Source organism: Hypoxylon fragiforme, assembly GCF_022984875.1.
Source record: "Hypoxylon fragiforme strain CBS 206.31 chromosome Unknown GGS25scaffold_7, whole genome shotgun sequence".
Classification (NCBI taxonomy): Eukaryota; Fungi; Ascomycota; class Sordariomycetes; order Xylariales; family Hypoxylaceae; genus Hypoxylon; species Hypoxylon fragiforme.
In genome coordinates, this window is record NW_026054762.1 from 1,783,593 (window position 1) to 1,797,998 (window position 14,406).

Here is a 14,406-nt window from a genome sequence, read left to right on the forward strand (position 1 = left end):
CTTACTTACCTACACACTTAAGTAGCAATGACAAGCGACTATATACATACTAGGTTAATGGTGTACAAGAGCGCATCATTTGTGACCTTCGATAGCCTCAATTCCATATTACAATACACTACGGGAATTGCCCATTCTCGTCGCCGTGTAATGCACCACTCCGCAAAATAAATGTGGTCTTCGAGTAATACAATATAACCTCTTCGTAATACCTAATACTTATTGGAAAGCTACCTAGAAATGGGCAAAGCTAGTACTTGCGCGCACCGCACTTTGATGGTGTTCTTGTATTTTCGCCCAGCTCACCCCTAAATGTCTCCCCCTTTCTTCTTCCATGTGCTCATTTATCATCCTCGTAACCATCCTTCTCCTATTTGCTGTTATTTACGGCGGAAGAGACGATGGCCATGGCGGACCACACGGTTTTCTCCGAGGAGGAAATCCCATACTACCGAGCTCTGCTGTCATGGGATCCTGACGACAGCAGCAACGACGATAACAACTTCATCAACAACAACCAGACACCTGACAGCCAGATACATGACAACCACGACCATGAGCCAGAAGAGATCGCGCGAGAGCAAGTCTGCACCCCAGAACCACCCGTGGGCCAGTTCATGGTTCTGGTCCTGGGAGATAAAGGATGTGGGAAGACGGCGATACTTGAGAGGGTATGTTACCGTACCACCCCCACCACCACCACCACCATCCCATCGTATTCCAACCCACCGTGCCACCTAACCTAACCTAACCTAACCCTTCATCCCAGTTCTGCAACAACACCTTCTCCCCCCCCGAAACTCACCCTCACCCGCACCCGCACCCCCGCCGCACCCCCCCTCCCTCCAAAGTCCTCGAAACCGAGCGCGGGTACCACCACCGCATGGCCCTCGACGCGCAGCCATACATCCTCAACGCCCTCGAGCTGCCGCTCTGGCACCTCTGGAGCCGCGCGCACATCTCGCAGGCCGTGCAGATCACCGAGGCCGCCCTGCTCGTCTACGACGTCACCTCGCGCGCCTCCTTCGACTTCGTCGTCGGCGTCTACGCCCTGCTCGAGCAGCTGCTCCTCCTCACCCCTGGAAGCGGAAACGGAAACGGGGGCGACCGCGTGTACGGCCTCGTCCTCGTCGGCACCCACGCCGACGACGCCTCATCCTCCTCGTCTGCCATCAACAACAGCAGCAACAACAGCAGCAGCAGTCACGCAAACCCCGAGTTACCACTACTGCCCAGCGATAAGGAGCGCGAGGTAACCTGGGCCGAAGGCTACCGCCTCGCGCAGAGCTTCCCCTCGAGCGCCGGCGCCGGCATCGGCATCGGCAGCAACAACAACGCAAGCGGCTGCGCCTTCTTCGAGACGTCCGCCAAGACCGGCCTGAACATCGACCTCCTGTTCCCGCAGCTCGGGAAGGAGTGTCTGAAGGCGAGGTGGCTGAACCACCAGCGGCGGCAAGCTGCGTCTGGTGCCCGCCGTCACTGTAGCTACCAGCAGGAGCAGGAGGAGGAGCGGGAAAGGCAGGAGAGGTATGAACGGCAGCAGCAGCGCATTGGGAGGTGGAAGTCGTGGACGCGGCCGTGGCTCAAGAGAAAGCACGGGAGGGATAGGAAGGCTGGGGCGCCTTATTGAGTGGGTGTCTGTCGTTTTCTGTTACCTACCACCAGGCATGCCTTACCTACCTAGTTACCTAGGTAACCTAGCTGTATTTGTTATTCTATAACCAGAAGAGTTTGAATTTTTATTATAATTCTATTTATTTTCCACTTGTTCAACGCCGAGTCGCAAATGTTTAGGCATGTATAGGTAACCAACCAAGTCTTAGGGATTATTATATTGGGCATCATTTGGTCTAGGTTACTTTCTTCTAATAAGAGAGCTTTTACCTAGGTTAGTCCCTTTCTCACGCTCACTTTGGGGAGGAAATGAAAAAGGGGGAAATAAAGACTCATAGTTTTTTATTCTTGCATTTACAATTTCATAAATAAAGCACGCCTTAATACCTAGCAATCGCAATATATATACCAGCGTTTTGAACCGGCTTCTCCGTTATCATACCAGAGTAACTTCGAGCGACTACCTTAGGCTGTCCTCATCCATGGTAACCTAGATGTCTACCTACACACTCCCCAGCACCACTACCACTTAATGAAACTGGTCCTCCGTGACGCCCTTACCCATCGCCGCCGTGCTACTCACACCACCCGTGACCATCTTCTGCAGCTCATCGACATACGTAGCACCACTCCACTTCTGGTGTTTCACCACGTCGACTCCCGACTCCATCTCTGGCTCCTGGACCAGCTCGCCGTACGCGCGCATACCGTCGCGCGCGTACGCCTTTGCGAACTTATCGCTGATCAAGGCCGTCGTGTGTAAGCCTGCCAGCGTGATGAACTGCCAGCAGTATCCTAGAGACGCCAGTCGTCGGATGTACGTCTCCTGCTCCTCGCGCGGCATTGCGGCCTTCCAGTTGAATGACGGGGAGAGGTTATATGCTAGTCTAATGATTGTGATCAGTTAGTATTGTCTTTAAAGAATAATAGGTATTAGAAGGGGTAGGAGGATAAGGGAATATAAAACGTACTTCTGGTTAGGCCAAACAGCATGCACACCCTGAGCAAATTCCTCTGCCTGTTTGTGATCCGGCAGCTTGCTCTCCATCCAGATGGCATCGCAGTATGGGGCATACGCAATGGCACGGTTAATGGCACAATCACATCCGCCCTTCAGTCTATAGTAACCCTCACGTGTCCGCGGCGCATCCCAGTCAAAGTATAGATCTACGCCTGTGATGCCTTGTGCGATGGTGCGTGCCTCGGCATTACTCTTGCCCTTAGATTGGGATAGATATTTGGCCACCAGATCCTTCTTATTGGGCAGAGACGGCGCGGCGTTGATAGCGTCGACTACGGCCTCGTCGAAACGCTTCAGGCTTGCCTGCTTGATCCATGCGTCTTCGATAGCTTGTAGCTGGTCGCCCGTCTTTCCTGTGCGCTCCGCTGCCACCATCAAGTCATTGAGTGGCTGTAGCTGCGGGTTTGTGCTGCCTAGGATGAAAGCGTGGTCTCGGTGGTCGATGGTTGTCGTGATAAGCGTTGCAGCTTCGGCATCGGTACGCGCAATAGCTAATAAGTCTGTGCCCATGATATCGGCTTGCGCTCGAATTGCTACGAGACGGTTGATGTGCTCGCTGATGGGTACCAGTACTTTGCCCGCCATATGCCCACATTTCTTAGTACCAGGTGCCTGGTCTTCGATGTGAATTCCAGCAGCCCCGTGCTCGATGAATAGCTTAGTGAGTTTCATCACTGCCGTTAGCCCACCATGACCTGTGTCTGCATCGGCGATGATGGGTCGTAGGTAATCAATGTTGGCCAATTTTGCACGTTCAGCCTTGGGCACGCTTAGACGTTCTTGCCGTTGCTTACGGTCGTGGAAGAGCTGTGCCATGAAGAGGTGCTTGACTTTGTTTGGTACCGTGGTCTTTTCTTGTCAGTATATAAATTCATGGGTAGTCGCAAATAAGTGAAATAAAAGACCTACGTATGGGTAGTCAGCCAAATCCGGACCGGGCTCGTCAGACGAAGAGGCGGTCGAAGACGATTGCCAGCCGGAGACGTAGACAGTATCAAGATACTTGGCCATTTGTGTGACCATTGTGGGCTCGAGACATCCATAGGTATAGCTAGCGTCGTGATTGTTGAAGCGGTTTTCTAAGATGTTCCATAACTTCTTGGACTGTGCGTTGCTTGGGTACTGGATCGGGAGATGGCCTCTCTTGGAGACGATTTGCTCCGCGGTGAAGGGCCGCTTTGTGTTTCTCCATCTCGGTTCACTCCACCACTTCTGAACCGCTGCTACCTCCTTTGCGAATAGGTCATCTTCAATATTAGGGTCCACGGCCGTATTGATCATGTTGTTCGACGCCATGATGGGCAAGACAATTGGAGCACGATGAAGGTTACCTGATTAATAGGGATGATATGTGAGCCAAGTTGGGGTATCCTGATATTTGATATATCGTATTGCAGCTATGAGACGGACGTTTCTTTGTGCCCGAATCAATGGGATGGGGTAGGATAGGATGTGTAACGTGTATATAGATTACTCCTGAATTATGTAGATAGATCTAGGGATGGATAAGCCAAAGGGAAGTAACCGGGATGGTTAGAATGGACAAACAATGAATAGATAGAGGGGTGTGAAACGTTTATTAACAAAGGAAGAGTTCTGAATCACGGATGCAGAAGACGGACAGCTGGACGAGTAATAGTAACAGCACAGCCGGCTCATAGCACATCGCTGACACGGGCATCGAATGCTCGGCAGTGATCGGGCAAGCGGCTATCCTGGGTTTCATCATAGGTTACCTACCCTCGATAAGTGCAACTTTGATATAGGTAGGTAAGGAGGCAGGTAGTTGAGGTATGTGAAGAAGCATGTATACCTACCTACCGACATACCTACACATACCTATCCTAGGTACTTAGGTTAGGATGCAGGGCCAAGGTACCCAAGTTAGATAAGACCAGCAATAGCTACGGGACTGGCATATTTTGATCATTGGTTGTTTAAACCCAGGTCGGGTCTTCTTAGCATTTGGCCGGCGCACCTCGGAACTGACATATGCACATGGTGATTTCTGGGGGAGAAAGCTTTAAGCTTCTGACGTCTGCAAAAATGCGGCTGCTCGGCTTAAAGGGACAAAGTGGTCTAGAATGGATTCTGGATTGCCGTCATTGGCCGAATTACCGAGTTAGAGTTGTTAGACTAGAGTTTCTAAGGCTCAATGTTCTTACACAAAGCTAGTAGTTACATAGATCCTCCTTAGGTCGATCCAACGACCAGACCACACCCCCTGGTCCCCCGCAATTTTTGTGGTATTTCATAGAATATGAGGGGGCCGGGATTAAGGATTGGGGATTTTTAAGGTTAGTTCTCTTTGGTGGTTTGACAATGACGTTATATTCCTACATACCTAGAGGCACCTACGAAGTACATGTTTGAATCAATGATGTTGGCATGTGAAGATACGACTGGATGAATTATGGAACAAACATGCACAAGGGATATAGTATGTACCATAATTACTACATTCAATAGTTCTCCTTGACTCCGTTCTCACCCGGCATTATCAGTCCTTAGCCACTAGGACTCTCTTAGACCTCGGCTTCCTTATTTACCTACACCTATGTAACTACCTCCTATATTTATCTACCTACCTACATAGTAGTTGTCCCACGTGCGAAGATCGTAGTTTGATAACCACTAATACTATAGGTGCATAGATATTCATAGATGGATTCTTATTTTTATTTTTTACTATTTGATAACTGATATAACTAACTAAACCCTTAAAACCCCAACCGTTACTAGACCATTACTAGATCACCGGCTTTGTTACTATTAACACATCGAACTTATTTATGACTTAAACAATACTTAGGTATTCATCGCCTCAAATGATACTATACTGGTCCAGGCTCGAGCCTCTGCTTTCTCTAACCCAGCCTTACCATGCAATTTGCCTGTTCGTAATCATTATATGATTGCTGTAAAGACGTATCAACGCAGAAGCAGGATGCCCTTGTCAAGTAAGTAGCAGAAGTAACACCGCCCCCATGCAAAAAAGCCAGTTATTTATTTCAATTCCCTGAGTAATTTCTCTTCCTTCAGTTGCTGGGCTTTTTCGTACGTCTCGTACGGTGTAAGCGTGCCAAGGGCTCTCTTCATCTCCGTGTTGATGAACTGGAGGCCGTATACGTAGCTGGCATTAACCCAGCCGAACCTAGATACACCATGTTAGTTTCACGTTGAAATATAACTTAAGAGTTATTCGCGATTCTTCTTTACTTACCCTTCTTTAGCGACACCTTTAAAGTCGAGTCCTTGGTTTCCGTACTCGGCATCTACTCGATGAGGGTCGACGGGCCGCGTGACATCGTACTTCTCTACAACAACACCATTGAAGTCAAAAAACGCTTTCGTGACCATGAATAGCCACTTGTACGCCAGCTTCTGAGCAAGGTCCGCATATCCGTAGCGATATAGACCCGTCCAGGCCAGCATCTGTTGAGGTGCCCACCCGTAAGGGTAGTCCCACTGTCGATTCGGTCGCTCTAGACTGACAGCGCCACGTGACTTCTCAGTTCCAGATAGGAGACCGCCATATGCTTCAAATTTCGGCACGGCACACTTGACTACCTTGGCGGCTCTCTCAGGGTCTGGTACTCCAGCCCAGAGCGGCCAGAAGGTTGTGCAGGACTCGTAAGTACATTGCTCTTGCTTAACCGTGTCGTAATCGAAATACATGCCCTCCTCTTCATTCCAGCAATACTTATGAATTGCTGCTCGTCGCCTCTTCCAGCGACGGTCCCAGATAGCCGAGGTCTCGATTTGACCAGGCACCATTGTTCCAGCGCACCACTCCTCCGGTATTTCCAACTTATCACCAAACACATTGCGGATAGTGCGAGCTATGTCCATTTCATACTTGTAAATCAACGAGTTGAGATCGATCGTTGCGAGGTTGGCGCACACCTTTTCCAGTCTGTACGAAGTATCGTGGCCAGACTCCCGCACTGCTCGATCATGAAGGAAGTACTCGTCCAATTCTGGCTCGTGCACCTCGCCATAGTTATACGCCTTCACAAACTTTTGGAAGCTCATATCGTGTTTTTCGGCGTACGGCTCCAGAATATGAACAAAGTGGGAGGCTTCCGTCTCTGGCGGCACACCTAGCCCTTCTGGTCGGTACCTTGACAAGCCCGACTTGGTATCCAATCGCGGCTCTGCCGTCCATACGCAATAGTATTCTTTGATTGCAGCGAGGATGGCCGTCCGAAGAAAATCAACTGCTCCAGGCTCGTGCTGAATCTTCTCGTATACTCGAAGCGCCATGTCTGTTAGAAAGGGTGGCTGTGATCGCAATAGGTAATAGGACCTAGTCGCATTGAGGATTTTGCCGTAGTGTCTAATGCAGAAGCAGAAATTTTGGACCATCGCTTTGGCTAGGTGTACTTTGTCGCTGACTAGGAGTCCAAGGGATTCCATATAACTATCCCATCCGTACAATTCGTTGAACCTCCCTCCAGGAACTACAAACGGAAGCCCACGCAAATCCTTTTCTCCAGTCTTTGGGTCAATAACTTCTTCCATAGCAACAGCAAGGAGTCCGGGCTTCGCATTCATATCTCGCAGCACTTCGGGTGTGATCTTCTCAGGCAAGTACAGAACATCTAGTCGAATTTCTGGCCGTTCCCGAGCAAGCTTTTGGTAGTACTCATACTGTTCGGGAGCACCTGGGGGAACATAGATACGAGGGCGAGGGTCGCTCGTCCAGTCCTTAGGATCTTTTGCTGCAATTTCGATGCTTGAGGCATCGATACGACGGGTTAGGCCCTCCCAAAATTGATTCTTGATGAGTCTAGATAACCTGCTAACTGGATTCTCATTGAGTCGACCAATATCAAGGATGATACGTTTCCGCCCAAACTCCTTAGCCATATACAACTCTTGCAGCAGATTAGAAAGCATATATGTCCCTCTGATATCAAATCGATTGTGCCCACCGGATGCGGCAGTTCGTAGGGCCATTACCTAGTAGAATGTTTTAGAACTAAAAGAAAGCAGTTATACTATCATGGGGTCGACTTACCTTAGGACCAGCATCCTCAATGGTAATTTGCATGTTGCCATCTGTATCTTCTTGAGCCTGCAAGCTTTCTAACGTATGTTCGACGTCGACGAGGAATTGGCGATTGTGCGGACGACTAGATTCATCTATGCGAAAAAAAGGGCCCCATTAGCCTTTGTTCAGTTGTACTCTTTTGGATTCAGTGGGGATGTGCTCATACCATGACTACCCCGTCTATGAGGTTCGTGCAGTCCCATGCGACCTATTTCCTGAACTATGCCATTCTAAACTTGGTTTAGCCAGTGTCCTAAGAATTGTCGTAATTGCTGGGCGACCCATAGGCAATCACGAGGCCGATATACGTACTTGGGAATATGTGCGGTTCCTATTGTGGAATCTATTTCCATGGCGAGCATCGGAGGAGTAGTAAGTTCTAGCATCGTCGAAAATGCCGAGGTCCTCACTTCCGCTACGAGGTGTGTCTCTACTATCGTGCCGGGGGGCTTTCGCAAAACCCGGCGTTAGTAAATCGGCCATAGATGGTAGATGATGCAATTCGTGGGTGACGTGAGAGGTGATGAATCTAAAAAGGAGTACGGGACACGACGCTAGAACACCGGATTGTGGTTCGAGGTAGGGCTAGCAGCGAATTCGGAGGTTCTTTTAGTTTGGTCGTCGAGGTCAGCAAGCCCAGTAAATTTTAGGTGTGAATGGATATCAACTTGTGGGTAGTTTCTCTCGTCACAATAGCTTCAATGGGGTAAGAGGAAGGTTGGGTAGATATGTAGGGGATTGATAATCGAGGGATTAAATAGTGCAGTGTAATACAACCAAACGCGGGGATCGTGAGTGAGGCGTTCGTCGGTGACCGCCACCTGTGACAGGGGAATAAAGAAGAAGCACAACGAACAGACCAGTCAATGATCCTTGCGCCTTCGGGGGTCACAAGGGATGACCAACTACGGCTGAGTGTTGGATGGAAGATTGATAGCGCTTCAAGGCCAAAATTATAAATGCTTTAGTTCTCTAGAGTAGAGACGAAGGGTTTAGTATAAGATAAAGGGGTTGAGTTGATAGCACTAAGAGGTCTATAGGTAAACTTGAGGTAGGTAGAGAACTACATACGTTGATAAGTAAGTAGTAGTTATGTATGTAGGTTGGAATTGGTGGATGGGAGGTAGGTATGATAATAATGATATGGTTGAGAGAAAGAGAAGCTCGTCTTATATGGATACATACATATGTAGAATATCACCGAAAGATAAGCAACTATTGGGGGGAAGATGATGTCAGATGCTTTGAACTAAAGGTTGAGTAGGTAGCAGAGACTGCAGACTCAGGCAGGCACTATGAGGGTAGGTAGTTAAACCACCTGGGGCACTTATTAGAACCTCCACTCAATTGAATCCAATTGCATTCGTCCAATTGACTTTGATTGACCACACACAAAGAGAAAGCACGTGTCCACTTTCAATACCCTAAAAGAAATCAGTCAGGTACATTACCGTACATATGTGAGGCAATCACACCCTTTCAATTCTATTATTAAAATTATTCAATTTGAACTTTCCCCCCGTGTCCCAACAAACCACCGTTCCTTGCATTTCTCAGATACATCCAATGCCATCCAATGCCATCCATGAATATGTTTATTATGTTGCATAGGTACCTGGCTATATGCACGCATAATATTATGTATATATATGTAGACCCTGAGTTGAACATTGAATATACCTAATTTTCTATTCAAATCGTGTCGTTAAAGACTCAAATTTCGAATAGTATCTACATTCCAGGATGTACATGGTAAGTACAGAAACTCCGTCAGTTTTCTGGTTCAACATTAGTCACCAATTAAAAATTCGATTTTAAGGGTCTTTTGACCCTTTTTTAGACTGCACAATGACGTGACACCCCACCTCTTGATAATGGCATAAAAGGTTTAAGCTTATCGGTGCATATCTAATGGATTTTATTCCGGCTGGTATTATGGTAACACGAAGTCGGAGTAAAGACGCAGAATTTCTTATTTGTTATATGCACATATCAATATTGATACCTACTGTACTAACAACATAAAGACGGCTTGGAGGCTTCAACTATCTATCTAGCTATGTACATAACTACCTGTCCACTTGGGCATCTGTTGTCTTTGTTTGCCGATCCACACCAAGGAAAAAACTCGATTAAGCTTGTCTGACCCAACTTTTAAGATGTCACGTCATGAGTCGAACATAGATGTGATAGAAGACTCCACCAGTCCACCTCTTCTGCGGCCTCCAGTTTACATTCCCACTATTAGCAGGACGGCCCAGTATTTTCAAAGTTTAGCTCTTCCATAATCGTCTACTTGGTTCCAACAGCTTGGGCCTCATCATGCATTGAAGAAAAGAAAGCATTGTTGAACTCTTGGTAAAGTTATTGTCTTATAGACAGCCTCCAGGTCATAATGGCCTTACCCGAGGTTTCATCTAGTTCACAAATATTAATTACTACTATATTGTAAGTTTCAACTTGAAAAATTCAGTACTACGCAGATCCTACACTTTAGATAAAAGCCAAGGGCTCCAAAGCTTATATACTAGGATCAAATCTATAACCTCGATCATATCGTTGATAACCTCGATAAATTAAAGTTATGGAATCAGTGATATGGAAAAAATAACCCCCCACTTACTAGAGTTACCTGGTTAGTTGTGCCATATGGGGTCAGTGTTTTCGGCACTGATCTGGCAGACCGGGGCCGGAGCGGGCCGGAACGAAGCGGATCGGCGGGGATACGTCCTTGGGAGTTACAGTACATACGCATGCTCCAAAGAATAAAAAGTGCCAACCTCAGGCAGCGGGTGCGTGTACGTGGGGTATTTAGAGGCTATGTCATCTTATCCATGGCAATCCGCGCCAAGCTTCCTCTTGTGATTGATCTTCCCGTTGAAAGGCCGAAATATTCAGGCCCGAGAAAAATAGAACTGCAGTTTTATTTTGGTTTATCTAGACTGGCGAGAAGGCACCGAGATACATGGATCATTTATCGAGTACGAAGGAAAATGTATACGGACAGTGTATGGGTTATCGTTGAGGCCTGACAAAGTGCTACTTGGCACTACTGTGGCGTCGTCCCTCACGATATCTAAAATTGCTTTTTTGCGTTCCTGACTGGTCGGCCGGGTTTGAGAAAGCAATGGAACGAATATCCTCAAGCGAATTCGGGGCGGGACACTCAGGTCTCAATTGCCAACGTTCTTTTTACTCAACCCATATGTCCTAACCGCAGATAGCGAAGCCCCGTTCTCACCAGGGCTTAACGATATGGAGCTTTCTTGAATCTGCTGAAATCGACCCTCGATATTTACAACAAGACCATTATTTAGTTTGACGAATGTATGCTCGGGGGATATGGTCCATTCCCAAAATATTTGCAAGCGAATCATTGGCGCCGTCATCAACCAAGAATTCCGACTGCCTTGACGCGCGGTAATGTCAGATAACAAAGCAGCTGATCATTTTCCCATAAGCCGGGCTATGACCAACTTTAAGGACTTTGAATTCGAAGGTTGTAGATAAGTCGCTGAATGGGTCCTAGCACTTTCTAATTTTCGTTCTATGATACACATACGCAGTTGATTTATTCAGTGCCACCGGCTTAATATAATGGTAGTCTGGTCTAGACTTCGTCAAAGACTGTTGTGTTTGCTCAGTTGGGAACCAACGATTTTCAGCCCATAAATCAATAGTATGCACGACATCAACAAGCTGAAGCTCAATGTATGGCCGATGAGAAGGTAGTATGCGAGATTTCGGATGGACGAATGGCTTGCTGCCACGCGAGATAACGGTCGTATGCAGAGCTGAGCTAGGGAAGGACATAGGTGTGTGGCCCTTGCAGCGGGCGTCGAACTACTGTATACTCAGGTGAGAGAAAGTCCTTCGGTTCATTCTTACTGTATCATCGAGCAGGTCAAGGATGAAGAAGTGAAAAGCATTGACGGAACATGAATAAAGATGGGTGAAATCAACTAAAATACCCGGCAAATTGCAAGCAATTTAAATTAGTAAAACTTTACTAATTTGATATCTGGAAAATCGTCGCTCCGCAACAATTTTGATTTTAAGTACTATTTCTTAATTTTTTTTATTTTTTAAAACACTAAACATGTAATCATGCCTCCGGCGGCTCCTGCGGAGTGCTGCTCGCTCCGCTCGAAAAGGAAAACAGGTTCAAATCACCCAAATGTTTAACCCAATTAAAAGCCAGCCATTGGCCAGTTTGAGTAGGCACTTTCTTTCACGTAAGGCAATAGTTACATAACAATCACGTAACGGTAGGTTCCTTTCAGACACCAATTACATAATAATCACGGGAGTGACGACGCGTTCCTTTGGCATGGATTACGTGGTACTCACGTGATGGTCGGAATACCGGCGTAATGGACCGACCGGACTCAAACGTGAAAAGAGTAAATTATACTTACCTCCAGGCCACGTGATATTGTTGAGAATATCAAGTGGCCCCATCTACTAAGCCTAGATCAACCCATGCGCCGGGACTTACAGGTGTTAGGGCTGGAATCGGCTTGGCCGGATGGGGAGAAATTGTCGGATTGGGGGGATTTATGGGTATAGGAGGGAGGCTCGGAGGAAAGCCGGTTGTCGGAGGCCGGGTGTATTTGAGGACCGCTTGCGGCGATGGGACTGCCCCAGAGGGGATTTACGGCTGATGGCACATGTTAGCGTCAGGGATAAACCCTCCCGAAAGCTCTGAAAGCTCTCCTGGAGCAGGTCACGGCAGCAGCGGCGGCAGCGCAGCATTCCGGGGCCGGCCAACCCGCCTCGGAATGGGTGCATCAGCCATTAATTGAATGGATCAACTGGGTTGAGGCTGTGTGGCTCTTGAAAAGCTCTTGAAACCTGAGAGGTGGTTGAAAGGAGGAAGAAAAGAATTACAACAGCTTGGGGGTTGAGAGCCCTTATATAGACCGGTCTAGAGCACGCTCCATCAGTACGTACCCCAACCATCCAAGGCAAACAGTTAGGCAAACTAAGCGCTAGTAAGCCTATTGAAATTGAAGCCATCCTATTGGCTCAAATCTGGACCTATTGAGCCGCTAGTAAAAAGTGAAACGTTTGGAGCCAACTTTTCAAGCTGTTGATTGATTGATTGGGTGCATCGCTTTTCAGCCCCCAAATCCAGCAAACCACCTTCCACACCACCTTCAACACCACCATGTAAATCAATTATTTCAAATATTTCTTGAAATATTTGATTTAGGTGGTGGTGTTGAAGATGATTAATAAGATGGATTAAATGGATTAAATGGATTAAATGGATTAAATGGATTAAATGGATTAAATGGATTAAATGGATTAAATGGATTAAATGGATTAAATGGATTAAATGGATCAAATGGATTGAATGGAAAAAAGTTGAAAAGAAGAAGTCGGAATGGAAGAATTAGAAAAGATGGATTGGATTAGTCAGCTTTGATTATTAAGAATGGAACTGAATGGATGGAATTGAATGGAAAGTGGCTGAATTGAGGCTGTGGAGGCTCAGCTCCTTATCTTATCAGTTTTTGCAAGGAACGGGCCCGAGCTTTTTTTTTCACTCATAGGCTTATCTTATCAATTGTTGCAAGGAACGGGCCCGAGCTTTTTTTTTCACTCATAGGCTTATCTTATCAATTGTTGCAAGGAACGGGCCCGAGCTTTTTTTTTCACTCATAGGCTTATCTTATCAATTGTTGCAAGGAACGGGCCCGAGCTTTTTTTTTCACTCGTAGGCTTATCTTATCAATTGTTGCAAGGAACGGGCCCGAGGTTTTTTTTTCACTCATAGGCTTATCTTATCAATTGTTGCAAGGAACGGGCCCGAGCTTTTTTTTTCACTCATAGGCTTATCTTATCAATTGTTGCAAGGAACGGGCCCGAGCTTTTTTTTTCACTCATAGGCACGGCTCCACAACACGATTTTATTAAGTAAAACTTTACATTTAACTCGTCCCTCCTTAGTAAAGTTTTACTAATGATGTGTCAGAAGATATATCACAATTGTCCACCTACATGTAGTTATTTTGGTAGGTAGTAAGTCATCATTTATCTCGACGTTCAGTCGTTAATAAAGCTTTGTTCGGCGGCCAGAGCCGAACGGAACTATTAGAGTAGCTCCTAGGTACTACATGTGTAGGACCTGTATTGTACACTAAGTTAACCTTAGGTAGGTTAGCTAAGCGATCCTAGACTCAGGTAATACATAGGTACAGTAGGTACTAAAATTATTCTAAATAGCTTGTCAAAGAACCCCAAGCGAGCCGCTAGCCGGGAGCTAGTGTATCTATCACGGTGCCACCTTCCACATGGAAAAATATGGGTCTCGTAGATGGGAGCTTATCAAAGTCATAGAAAATGCAGAGAGGGAAAGTGCTCTCGTATTGACCTGAATTGTAACCCTTGCCGGCCACCCACTCTGCCATTTTGTCACTCTGATTTCTACATTGTACATAACTACTTTTTAGTTCTCAGTTCAATGTTTAACCCTTACCAACGACTCTTCCTGGTTCCGTAAAGAAAATATGGATGCTATGGGCATCACTGGAATTCTCAACTTTTCTTATTAGTCTCTTGAACGTTCATTAACACAACCTTGACCTAAATAGTATTATGGTAGAGTCAATACCTACTTCTTCATGATGCGGGATCGGGGGCATAAGCAAAGGAGTTTGCTTCTGCTGCACAGTAGAGTTGCACTTATGGCTAAATCATATTGTTCAGG

General features: G+C 46.7%; 3 protein-coding genes across 3 annotated transcripts; 1 reads left to right on the plus strand and 2 right to left on the minus strand.

The window, feature by feature from the left end:
• The first annotated feature begins 199 nt into the window (after positions 1–199).
• On the plus strand, positions 200–1,670 carry GGS25DRAFT_374053 (uncharacterized protein). Its single transcript, XM_049258209.1, has 2 exons — positions 200–671; positions 770–1,670. Exons 1-2 carry the CDS (start codon positions 402–404, stop codon positions 1,628–1,630), a joined length of 1,131 nt encoding a protein of 376 aa, XP_049114770.1. The 5' UTR covers positions 200–401; the 3' UTR covers positions 1,631–1,670.
• A 262-nt stretch (positions 1,671–1,932) lies between these two features.
• On the minus strand, positions 1,933–4,279 carry GGS25DRAFT_374057 (isocitrate lyase). Its single transcript, XM_049258210.1, has 3 exons — positions 3,545–4,279; positions 2,586–3,484; positions 1,933–2,501 (listed from the first exon to the last, which is right to left on the minus strand). The coding sequence occupies exons 1-3, from the start codon at positions 3,929–3,931 to the stop codon at positions 2,144–2,146; spliced, it is 1,644 nt and encodes a 547-aa protein (XP_049114771.1). The 5' UTR covers positions 3,932–4,279; the 3' UTR covers positions 1,933–2,143.
• A 1,362-nt stretch (positions 4,280–5,641) lies between these two features.
• GGS25DRAFT_515114 (glycoside hydrolase family 37 protein) lies at positions 5,642–8,174 on the minus strand (the record flags this gene model as incomplete). Its single annotated transcript, XM_049263052.1, has 5 exons — positions 5,642–5,789; positions 5,859–7,600; positions 7,659–7,783; positions 7,858–7,921; positions 8,004–8,174. The coding sequence occupies 5 exons, from the start codon at positions 8,172–8,174 to the stop codon at positions 5,642–5,644; spliced, it is 2,250 nt and encodes a 749-aa protein (XP_049114772.1).
• Positions 8,175–14,406: the final 6,232 nt, after the last annotated feature.